The 12,047-nt window shown below is 40.3% G+C and overlaps 1 protein-coding gene across 2 annotated transcripts in view; it reads left to right on the forward strand.

Moving 5' to 3' along the window:
* LOC109484918 (bifunctional lysine-specific demethylase and histidyl-hydroxylase NO66) overlaps positions 1 to 12,047 on the forward strand; it is a 28,506-nt gene that overhangs the window by 10,966 nt on the left and 5,493 nt on the right. For both annotated transcript variants that reach the window (XM_019788267.1, XM_019788268.1), the window contains 9 exons: positions 3,315 to 3,436; positions 4,217 to 4,356; positions 5,382 to 5,481; positions 6,142 to 6,255; positions 7,383 to 7,489; positions 7,970 to 8,077; positions 8,561 to 8,595; positions 9,572 to 9,750; positions 10,239 to 10,343. In XM_019788267.1, coding sequence (XP_019643826.1) covers positions 3,315 to 3,436; positions 4,217 to 4,356; positions 5,382 to 5,481; positions 6,142 to 6,255; positions 7,383 to 7,489; positions 7,970 to 8,077; positions 8,561 to 8,595; positions 9,572 to 9,750; positions 10,239 to 10,343 — 1,010 coding nt within the window. The remainder of the gene's footprint in view (positions 1 to 3,314; positions 3,437 to 4,216; positions 4,357 to 5,381; positions 5,482 to 6,141; positions 6,256 to 7,382; positions 7,490 to 7,969; positions 8,078 to 8,560; positions 8,596 to 9,571; positions 9,751 to 10,238; positions 10,344 to 12,047) is intronic.

The raw sequence follows: 12,047 nt of genomic DNA on the forward strand, positions 1-12,047 counted from the left end.
GGCAGTTTTAGTGTGACATTGAACTTTGTTTAGCGCAAGTGTCTGCACAAGGGCAGTGTGACAAATGTCCAGCACAACTATAGGGTTTGCTCAAGGGCAATGTGAAGAATTAAATGTTCAGCGCAGGTGTGCAGTCTGCTCAAGGGCAGTGTGAAACTTTGTACCGTTAACTTGTCAAATCTACAGTCTGCTTCAAAGGGAGTGTGAGAAATGTAGTGCAGTGCAAGAACATGTACAGTAGTCACGAGTTAGCAAACAACGGTAGTCACTGAAAGAAAAAAATACAGTAATTCAATTTTTTTAATACATTAAATTCAGTTTTGCTTAATTACATCATGCTGCCTTCATTAACTGGTTTGTGTTTATGTGCAACTGAACATGATAACTGAAAAACGCTTCCATGCATAGCTGCTTTGACATACTAGTAGTATAATTTTAATAACACTGTATCAAAGCAGCCATGCATGGAAGTGTATTTGTAAGGGCTTGGCTTGCAACATATATTCAAACTACACAACAAATGACCCCTACAGCGTTCCTGACCTCTAAGAGTAAGCCGACAACTGTTTGAAGTGCGGAGCTTTTAAAAATATAATCTTAAAAAGCAGCCATTTGAGGGATACCCAAAGGGAAAAAATGTTATTTCTAAGGTATGTACAATGTATCCTTGATTAGTAATTTTTATATCTTTGCAGCTTGGAATCTTCACAAAATACAGAAGATACTCCAAATCAGACACAACCAAGAACAGGCTCTGAGATAAATTAAATGTTAAACATAGTACGTTTAATCTGGTGTGCAAAGTTGTAATACTCTACATGCAAAAAAAACAACTATAAATAAAATAAGAAATCCGTCTGTTTTGCCTGCTAATAGTGCCTCTTTTAATCTCCTTTGTGGCATTTCTGTTCTGCAAAAGTGGGCCGAAATATGATGTAATTCTACACGTGGCTTTGTTGTTATTGCCAAGCTTTGATGCTGACATGATTACAGGCAGTATGTTGACATAGATCGCACAGTAGCTAAGAGCATGAAATCGGCATGGCACCGGCACTGAGACATGTGTGGGACAGTGGGAAGAAAACCCACGTGTGTCACAAAGATCACAGACACCGGTAAACGGCAAAAATTTGACAAAAGAGCAATAATTTATATTTACTTGTTTAAACTATGAACGGATCCATGGGGTGAACTCCCTTGTTTAGTTTACTAAAGTGGCAAATTTTCACAGACACTGGATACGGAGTAAGTCAACGCAAATTTGCCGCTGTGGGCCCCTCCCCATTTCGGGAGCCGGGTGAATGTTAGGCGGCCGGCCGACTGTAAACAGTAAAGCACTTTATTTTCTTTAATTATTACGCTGGTGACTTAGTAACTCTTTGCATTTTTTACCTTGCCAAGATATAGAATTAATGCAATTTAGTGGAAGGTGTTAATGTCAAGAGTTACATGGAGAGATCTGTTGAACATGGGAGGAAACATTTGTGTTTTCTTTTAGGCTAGGGAAAATTGCTACATGTGTACAGACATCGTGGGAATTTTAAATAGGCCAGCCCATATATGGAGTCCCAAAGGGAAAGCCGACACTAGGAAGGGGGCGGGACATCCCTTGCCTGGACTCGCCCAGACTCTCTGGCACCAGTGTCTAGAGCCGCTGTCACTCACAGAAGGGCTGCAACAGAAGTTGCAAAGATCCAGGAAGACCCGCCTAGGCCCGCCCCCCCATCTCCTGGGAGGCCCGGCACATGCGTTACTGCGCTAAAAAAAACATTTTGCACATTTGATCTGGCATTCTTTAACAAAGAAATACAGTCACAATGCCGCTACGTTGTAGTGAAAATTAGCGTAGCGGGGAAAAATTGGCGTAGCGGGTCAAAATTTTAGCGTCGCGGGCCCCGACGCTACTTCGCGCTAGCTAGAACCCTGCGCACCCTAGCGGGGATAGGCCGTACTGCCACTGCCAGATCTTGCTGGCTTATTAACATAATATATGCAACGATGAGCAATGTGTGGCTTTTGTCAGTTTATGGCTCACGTGGGCGACATTTTGACGTAAAATTATATTTAAAATGTTTAATTTTGTCAAACATAGAGCTGTGGTGACATTTTATCTTATAGTAGCCCAATTTTTAGCGCTTCATGTACATACGGGACCCCAAGCGCAGACAGCGCAGACACAATGACCCGACTCGGACAACAGAAAGATGACGTAATTAGGACCAACGAACGTACCTACCTAGGAGCATGTAGGAAAGCGAACACAATTTCGTTTGCCCGCCGTAGGGCGGGCAAGCGGGCAAACGAAAAAAATCACGTCTGGGACCGCTGGTCATGACGTCAAATATGATAATGAGGTACGCGCTGGGCGGGGCCTTTGCTGATTGGATGACCCGCTCGCGCTATAGCCAATCACGCTGCCCTATTTCTCACGTGACCTTGTTATTTTGTTGCTGTGTCAAAACTCGCCCGCGAAAATCTCACATGTGCGAGATCGAGAGCTGCCAGGGGGACGGGCGATTTTCGTGGCAAGATGTTTTTTTTTTTACCATGTTATCGGCAAATTTTCGCGAAATCATGATGGCAACAGTCATTAGCGAAAAAAAGCCACACAAAGACGGCCATTTGCTGGAGGAAAAGGCACTACTACAAGTATTTTTCCTCGGAACCCGGAAGACTATATTTGCCGCTTGTGTGACGTTAGTCTTCGTGTAAAATTATGGAGAACTCGACGATCGTCCGGGTCCATTTGCAAGATTTGTGACGCCCCGAAAAAAACCTGGTAAAGAGATGCCACTCGATCGGAGACTTCCTGCAATCGGGATTGAGCTGCGTCGAAGCATGGAGGTAAATGGTGGAAGGGAGGGGCATCAGAACGTCAGCGTGTGCAGCTGTGACGTTTTTGTGGCCGAGTCCATTTATTAACCGGCTAAATTAACCGCGGTCTGGGTCCATAAAGGCATACTATCTGGCATCGGTAACCGGTACAAATTGTAGTTTGTCTTAAAAAAAACAACACACTATCCTAGCAGGATTTGAGAAGTCGCAAATAAGACTCAATAGTTGCCATGCATATGACGCAAAATCGAGCTGGTGGTAATGGATATGTGTCCTCATGAATACAAGTTTCACTTTGTTAAACTGTATTGCATAAGTTGGATCACAAGAGATCGCCAAAGTCTAAAGAAAGAAAAGAAGAAAAAGATAATCCCAACTGTAATTTTTTCAGGACTGAAACAGAAAACACAACATTTTTTACTGAGGCCCTACTGGATTGATAATTATATAACTCATGGCAATTGTTGCTCAATGAACAGGAAAGAGTAATTTCAAAGGCAGTCAGAATGTGAAACCTGAACTCAAGATCAGTGCAAGAATACCACAGAAGAGAAAACCACCTGGTATGGAAGAAGACAGCGATGACAAGACACCTGTGAAGGTGATGTCAGCATCCTTTGTTTCTATATGTCAGGATAGAGACTCAGTGATTCTACTGTTCAGCTTCCAATTCAAACATTTAAGAATTTAATCAAATTACTGGTAGCTACTGATATACACTGTAATTTTGAATAATCTGTGCTTGCCATAAAACTAAAAAAGTTTTAATGCTGTATGCATATGATACTGAACATGAATTGCAGATTGTACCAGCAGAGACTGTTTATGTTGACAATGCAATTGCAAGGGGGCAAAACAAAATATATTCTAGACGGGGAATCATCCTTGTCTGATATTGACATTTCTTAGCACATTTTCGTCATTCCATACTTGAAGCATTGAGTAACTTTTTGGTACCACCAATAAATAGGTAGAACCAGCCTACAATGGGAAACAAGCAACCGTACTGTTTTCCGTCAGTGACATTGCATTTTTGTCTCACAGATATCAGTACATTATGGGATAGGGTTGATTCAAGTTAACTACATTTCTATAATAAAATGATGAGATAATAGACTTTAAAAATTTAGTTTTGCTGCCCTGAAATCGCTTTGGGTGCCTTCAAGACTCTGATTGGCGATCGCCTTGCCTGGCCCGGTAGTTATGGCTCCCACCGTTGAGTCCTTCCGGGCCAGGCTGGAGGCATGCCCGCCTTAGACCAAGGCCTCCCCCACCCCCTAAAGTGCCCCATCAGGGGCTATATGGGGGTGTAGCCGGGGCTCACATAACATCTTTGAGCCCCGGCAAAGATGAAGATGAAGATTGTTTGTGTTAACTACAGAAGGTGAGATCGAACACAGCTAAGAGTGTCCAGTCTCCTGCCAAGGCTGTGGATATAGGAGAGGTGGAGAACAGTACAGAGGAGGGGGAGAAAATGTTTGAATGGCTCATCCATCCTGTCAAGAAGGAAAAGTTCTTCAGGTCAGTTTTGAATTATTATTCATTCTTTCATAGATATGTGTACAATCATATGAAGTAGACATCCCCTTTACATGTAACATGTACATTGTAGAAAATTTGTACTTAATAAAAGAATGTCCCTATCATATTTTTATTTGTAGTCATGGACTATTAGATAGTCAAGGAGAATAGAAGAGAGGATTTTTCTTCTTACTTACAATAGAAGTGCATTTGGCATAAAAAACGAATAGTATACAGACTGTACAACAAGTATTGATAATTGGACATCTCTAATAAATTTTTTCAGAACATTTGTGAACAATGTGTTTGGAAATTTCAAAATGTACTATCCCATGTATGGAAGTCATTACAAAAAAAATCCCATAAGGCCACGCCAATTTAATTTCTTGGTTAACGAATTTTCCTAGAAAAATAATGGGGCAGGCGGGCGAAAAAAAATAAAAAAATAAAAACAGGCCTAGGCATCCTATTATGGCCCAAAATGGTACAATAGGAGCCATGAAGTCAACACACCAGGCTGGTTCAAAATTTAAACAATGAATTTTGAACTTTCAATGATACCACTGCATTGAAAGATGGAATAACTGTAACAACTAGGATGAAAATGACTGTTTTCAACTGTTTAGGGCAAAATATGAGCATTTTGCAGTTGATTCTGAATTTTTATTTTTATTTGCAAATCAGAAAAAAATGAAGCGGCGAATCCGTTAACCAAGAAATTAAATTGGTGTGGCCTAAGGTCAGTTTTGAATAAAGAATTTTATGTTCTTCTTTTTGATGCCTTTAGACTTACCTGTATGGCATTCCTGATTTTGTCATTCTTTCATTTCCAAATTTTTGCATCCTGTTTTTGTCACCTGTTCATATTACTAAGTATAATTTCCAATTGCACATGGAAGTTGACTGTTTTTTTTTCATATACATGCACAAAAGTACATTGAAAAAATGACTTAACTCTAATGTCAGGCAAGAGGTATCAAAAGCATAGAGTTAATATATTTGGTTTGTGTTTTATGTTGCTACAGTGAACTGTGGGAGAAGAAACCCTTGTTGGTAAAGAGACATCTGGAGTCTTACAACGATGGCTGGTTCAGCACAGAAGACCTGACCAAGATTTTACATGAAGTAAGTACAGTACTACCAGTCTACCAGGCCTGGAAATTAACTTTTCTTCCCATCGTCCCAGCACTGTCCTAAAATAATTTACCATTGTCCCAAAATGAGGATGAACTGTCCCAACCTGTTTTTAGGAAGGACTGTATGACTTCAACTTGAAGTCAACTTTAGTTTGCTTATGTTCATTCCCAGATGCACTATACAATGTCATGTAATTGCAGAGTAGACAGGAAATTCAGGGGAGAATTTTCCAGAGCTAAAAGCCGGCACATGTACATGTGCCTGATAAACAAAAGAAGGGCTGACATTCTGATTTGATTATTTATCTGTTGTCCCAAAAATGTCCCAAAGTGTCTTTTTAGTTGTCCCAGCCTAAATTCTAGTGGTCAGTTGCCGTTTGACCACCTTTAATTTCAAGCCCTGTACTACGGCACTACTACTTACTTCTTACATACATGTACTAAGACGTCATTAAGATCAAAAGAGTCAAAGTGACTCACCTTAAATACAGAATCTGGAAGACAAAACACTGGTGAGAAATTTTACAGCATGAGAAAATACCGGTTAGATGAAAATTTACCCAAGGGCACAACATCGGGGACTGATATTAGGATTCGAACCCAGAACCTCCAAGTGAACAACTCTAACCGCAAAACTGCCTAATTTCAGAACGACATACAGTTTGGGAGGAACCTGGATGTTACCACGTACGAGGGTGGGCAGAGGGAGACCCACAATCCCCCGGGGCGAGCTTACCCAGCAGTCGTGTGGGACTACTACCAGGTAAGACTTTACTCATACTGTTATGGGCATGTAAGTGACTTCTCTTTTCCATATCAAACCTTAGGTGACACCGACTTTATTTTATGTATGGCATCCTCTGAAGACCCCCAAACTAGTGCGCGCGGGACGAATAAAAAAAATTCGTCCAAAAATTAAAATGCTACTAGACCGCAGGAATACAAAGCTGGTAAACTGAGTCATGGAGCATTGGCAGCCTGGGTGCCGTCCTCCAGAGTTACCACCGGCTCTGCATTGTCGCTAACTACCATGGACTACCTGAGGTCTAGAGCCAGGCCAGAGCCACTGAGGACGTTCTTCTTTTTCAGGCGAAAATCAATGCGTGCGCGGATGTCATCCATAAATATAAGTCGGTGTGGCCTTAGACAATATACATGTAGTTCAGTGAGCATGTCAGCATAAAGTACTGCACCTGCGCAAATCCTGTAATGTACTTTATGTCATACCTGGACCTCGATATGGTCTAGGAAAAAAATATTGTGTATCCTGTTTCCCGACCGACTCCAGAAAAAACTGCCAACCCTAGCCTTTTCTTGGGTGGACCTCTGCAAGGAACATAATATTTTGGAGCTGATCGACCTTTTCTAGCTCCATAATCTGACAACTGAGTGATAAAACGTTGTACAGTTGGTTTTCCAACATTGACATTGAAAATATAAGTGTCCTCATGCAAGTTTTACTTTCTTAAACTGTATTGTATAAGTTGGATCACTAGAGATTGCCAATGTCTAAAAAAAAAGAAAAGAAAAAAAAAGATAATCCCTACATGTACCTACCGACCCTATTTTTTTCAGGACTGAAACAGGAAACACAACATGTTTTTTCCTAGGCCTAACGTTTGATACAGGCGTTCCATAGAATTCGTACGCATTTTACCTGAGCCATGTTCGCAGCTTTCAAAAATGTGAATACCAGATTCGGACGTTGGAATTGATGTTGCATTTTTTTGTGTGTCATGGACACCACAGTTTGGCACATTTCATTATTGTTACATTGTTTCAATGTTACTCAAGAACTTTCCATATACTTGGGCAATAACCTTGTTTGCCTTGTTGGTTATAGCACATTTGCCATGTACTAAGCATGTGTGACATGTCTTGTTGTTGTAGAATGGGTGCTCTGTGAGGCTGTTGAACCCTCAGACCTACTCCCAGGGTGTGTGGAGACTGTGTTCCTCCCTACAGGAGTACTTCAGCAGTATGGTTGGTGCTAACATGTAAGTCTGCCTTCCTGTCATTATTACCACTCACAGTTGGTCAGTTTAATGTTTCGGAGACCATTGTTGAACCATGTCAAACCTAACGAAGTGCTAGGACCGTTGTACGTGTTTCTGACTTCATACCTGAAAAAATAGGGTCGATTGGAAGGGACTTTCTTTTTAAATATCAGCTGATTCAGAAGTGATCCACCAAGAAATATATCAGCATCAAGGCTGTCTCTACATTTGCATGTGGAGAAAGGTGAAATACATGTATTTCTCTAGATTTACCAAATTTTGCTTGTGAAAATGTGTCTCAGAGAGTTTATAATTCAGATGTCAGAAGTCAACAAAAAAAGAAAGGCTAGGGTTAAAAATTGGTTGGTTTCTGCCAAGGTCAGAAAACTGAAACAAAACATTCTTTTCTAGACTGTTTTGTCTGTCTGTTTAAAAATCTTTTTGTGTCATCTGTGATTAAACTGTGTTTTATCCCTACAGTTACCTGACTCCACCAGGCACCCAGGGTTTTGCTCCTCACTATGATGACATTGAAGCTTTTGTGCTGCAGTTGGAGGGTAAGAAACACTGGAAACTCTACAGCCCCAGGTACGTATGTCATACTGTCATCTTACCTTCACCAAGAAGGTTATGTTTTCAGTAGCGTTTGTTTGTGTGTTTCTGTGTGTCTGTCTGTAAATATGATAACTTAAGAGGGTTTAGACGTTTTGTCTTGATAGTTGTTATGTCAATATGAGGGTTGGTCTTGATGAGACCTCGTAATGATTACTAGTAGATTTTGGGAAACCTAGTGTCTTGCTATGGTACTGCAGTTGTTAACTTATGTTTTGGACATAATGCAGTCACAAATTTCGGGTGGAATATAACTATTGGGCTCAGGAAAAAGTGACGTGTTTGGGCCCCCTAGCTTGTCACTAAGTGATTAATTATTATACAATGTATAATAATAATTATACATGCATACAATCCCTACAGTTTTGTTATGTCATTCCCTAGCCTGGCAGTATACAAATTTTTATGTTGAAAAATATCTGTATAAAATATCAAAATTGCTGCTTTCTTTAAACACAGGAATGATGCCGAAAAGCTGCCAAGATTTTCCAGTGGTAGGTGTTGAGAAGATGTGTTTGTGTTGTTTGTTTGGGTTAGGCCACCGCAAGTAATTTTTATGGATGACATCGGCGCGCACATTAATTTTCGCCTGATTTCCGGAAAAAAAAAACAAGAAATTTTGTTGCCTTTTGACAGTGGTCAACATGCCGAAAATGGGCAAAGATGTCTGTTGCCATGCCGGAAGGTGGATGGCAGATAACTATGACGAGAGTAGACAAGAAAAGGCTCTGATTTAATGTTTTGTTTCTTACTTTGATGTAATGATATGTGATGACAGCTGTGTATATGTGATGTTCCCACCAAATAAAAGCCATTCGTACAATGATTGAGTCAAAATTTTATAATGTAGGAACCTTGTTTTTTTTGGCCCGCCTTGTTTTTTTTCACCCACTCGCATTAGATTTGGAGTCTGCAGAGGATGTCATCCATAAAATTTACTTGCTGTGGCCTTACATGTTTTATCATCAGAGGTTGGTACTTGGTACATGTAGATGTAGTTGCGAAAGTCTTCTTCAACTGGTGCAAGGTCCATCTAGTTACAGTTTGTAGTTTGAATCCTCTTTTTATGTTTACTTTTGCAGAAGGAAAACAATATTGTTTTGCTCTGTTTCTTCCTCTCCTTCTTCTCCAAACACATAAAAGTCAATGACCTGGACCAGACGTCTGTCACCATGGTAACTGGTGCTGTAGCACCCTGTGGTGTCGGGATACATTTTGTAATATCAGGACAGAGTTGGAGGTACTCCTAACCATGTATTGTATATGAATATGTTTGAGTAACAATAAACAGAGCTGTAATTTTTAATTCTAGACCAGGTGAAGGTTAACATTATGCACTTGCTTTGCAAATGTTACCTTTCTAGTTTGGATACAGTATCTTTTTTCTTCATGAAAACCTGTGAAACGTACACATTCAAAAAGTATTTCCTAGGGATTCGAAATCTTTGATTTCTTGTTGTTGCTGCACAGATAACTTCAGGCAGGAGGAGATAGGAGAGGCCATCCTGGATGTGACCCTGGAGCCGGGGGATCTGTTGTACTTCCCCCGGGGTACTATCCACCAGGCCTCCGCCTTACCAGACACACACTCTCTACACATCACTGTCTCTACCTGTCAGAGGAACACCTGGGGAGACCTCATGGAAAAGGTACTGGAAATTCACAATTTCTCCTTGGGATTCACGGCAATTCCAGAATTTTGTATTACAGTGGTACATTTGTAACATCTGTGACATCATGTAGCAAGTGGCAGGTCATACAATGTAGTTAGAAGGGCTGCTCACCAACCTCAAAAATTGGGTGCACAATTTTTTGGGGGGGGATGGGGTGCACCAGATAAAATAGAGCAACTATCATGTCAGCAATAACTATTTATGTTTCATTTCTAAAGAAAAGCACTACAACAATGATTTTATTATATTCTGACACTTGGATGTAAAGAATATGCTACTACATGAATTCATTTGACATCTTTGCAGTGCACTCCCAAAGAAAAAAAATTGAGTGCACAGCTCCAACTTTGGGTGCACTAACGTGCACTTGCACCCAGTATTTGGAATCCTGCATATTGTCTAATGTGTTGCTACGTATTCCTGCATGTCTGTTCTGAAACTTTAATGTCCTGTTTTCCGCCCAGCTTGTGCCAGCTGCACTGACGATGGCCTTCAGTGAGGATGTAGAGTTCAGACAGGCCCTGCCTCGGGACTACCTGGACTACATGGGGCTGGCTAATGCAGACCTGGTGAGTTGTAACCACCTCCTGGTCTGTCGACATTAGTTGTGTACGTCTAGGTTCTGGTACCATGATGATTAGGGCTGTGTACCAGTACACAGTACCGATACTGTACCGAAAAATTGACTAGGTACAGGTCCTGAATACCTAATCCCTCAGTACTGGTACTGTACCTGGCAGTGTTCGAAATACCTGTCTGCAGTCTGCAATCTGCAGATAGATTTTCAAGATTGCAGATGAAAAATTTATACAATCTGCAATTTTGCAGAAGGAAAAATAGGCTCCAGATTCAATTGTTTTCAATTTAGCAAACTAGAACTCTCTGGCCCCAAGGACAGACAACACATAAACTCCTGTTTTGAAACAACAGGAGCTTCTTCACTAATTTGCATCAACCTTGTCTTGACTTGTCTATCTTTTGTTTCCCTATGGACTTCCAAAAATTTGTCTTAAATAATTTGCATATGAATCAATAGTTTGTGCTTATAAACCTGCAATTTTCTTAGTTTTCTTTCTGATGAAAGGTAGTAGTCTGAGCATATCAGGTAGCACCAAAATCATATCGAGTTGCTTAAGAGTTAAGTACTGTTTTTTTGGTGTGTCTTAAGTATGTTGTGTGGAAGGATGATATGTGGGTGTGATTACTAGTACATTTACAGGTAAGGTATGATTTTAGTTGTAGTAGCTTGTAGTGGGAGACAGCGGTGAAAGACCCGTTAAGATACCAGTAAATGATAAATTTTCTGTGGAGAAGGATCTATGAAGTCTGAAATTAAAAAGAGTGATAGATTAAACTTAAAATAATTCCAGTAATGCTACAGATTTACAAAGCTACATATGATGTAAAAAAGACATTAATGGTTTGAGAAGGTTGTAGTATGGAGGCTTGTGTACTTGCAGAAAGTATTTTCAAATTGCAGAACAAAATTTTGACTCTTCTGCAACATTGCAGAGCACTGAAAAAAAGTATTTCGACCACTGACCTGTATAGTTACGCTATATATTATATGCTTATTTGTGACCTAAATAGGGAAATTGTTGGTTCCCCATGCATGTGCAGCATGCAAAATACCTGGTTGCCCAGTTGCCCCGGGCAATCAAATTTTACTTGGGCCAACCTATTTTTAAAGCTAGGTAGCCCCGTGTGCTACCTGAATTTTAAGAATGCCCCCCTCCCCCAAATTAATTGCTGTTACTAGTATCAGTTAACTAAAGGCTGTTAGAAATATTGTCAAAGGCTTATGTATGTGAGGAAAGTAGTGACTTATAGGTGGAGCAACCTAAAATTCTGATGGGAAACCTAATTTTTGCCATCGGTTGCCTCAAAAAAGTATTTTGTACACTGATGTGTCCCAGAGACAGGACTGTGTGTGTTTGTGTTACAGACTGACAGATGAAAGATCTGTTGTGTATTAGATATGCTTCATATCTAATTTTGAACCCAGATGTTTTAGGTTGTATCAATGAGATTTAATTAAGATATGTTACGGAAAAGAATAAGTTTTCATATTGAACTAGAGTTTGGTGATCTCTTACCTCCATAACATCTTTAGTGCTTTTGTAAATATTATGCATGGTGATGACCACCTGTAATGGCTTGCATTTACAATCCTGCTCAATAGCAAAATTTTCATACAAATGATTCACATAGCCCCTACCTAGTAACATGCAACACACTGGTGAAATCCGTATCATTTGGCATGTACAAGGTAT

This window comes from Branchiostoma belcheri, unplaced genomic scaffold (genome assembly GCF_001625305.1).
Source record: "Branchiostoma belcheri isolate BF01 breed outbred unplaced genomic scaffold, Haploidv18h27 scaffold71, whole genome shotgun sequence".
Lineage (NCBI taxonomy): Eukaryota > Metazoa > Chordata > Leptocardii > Amphioxiformes > Branchiostomatidae > Branchiostoma > Branchiostoma belcheri.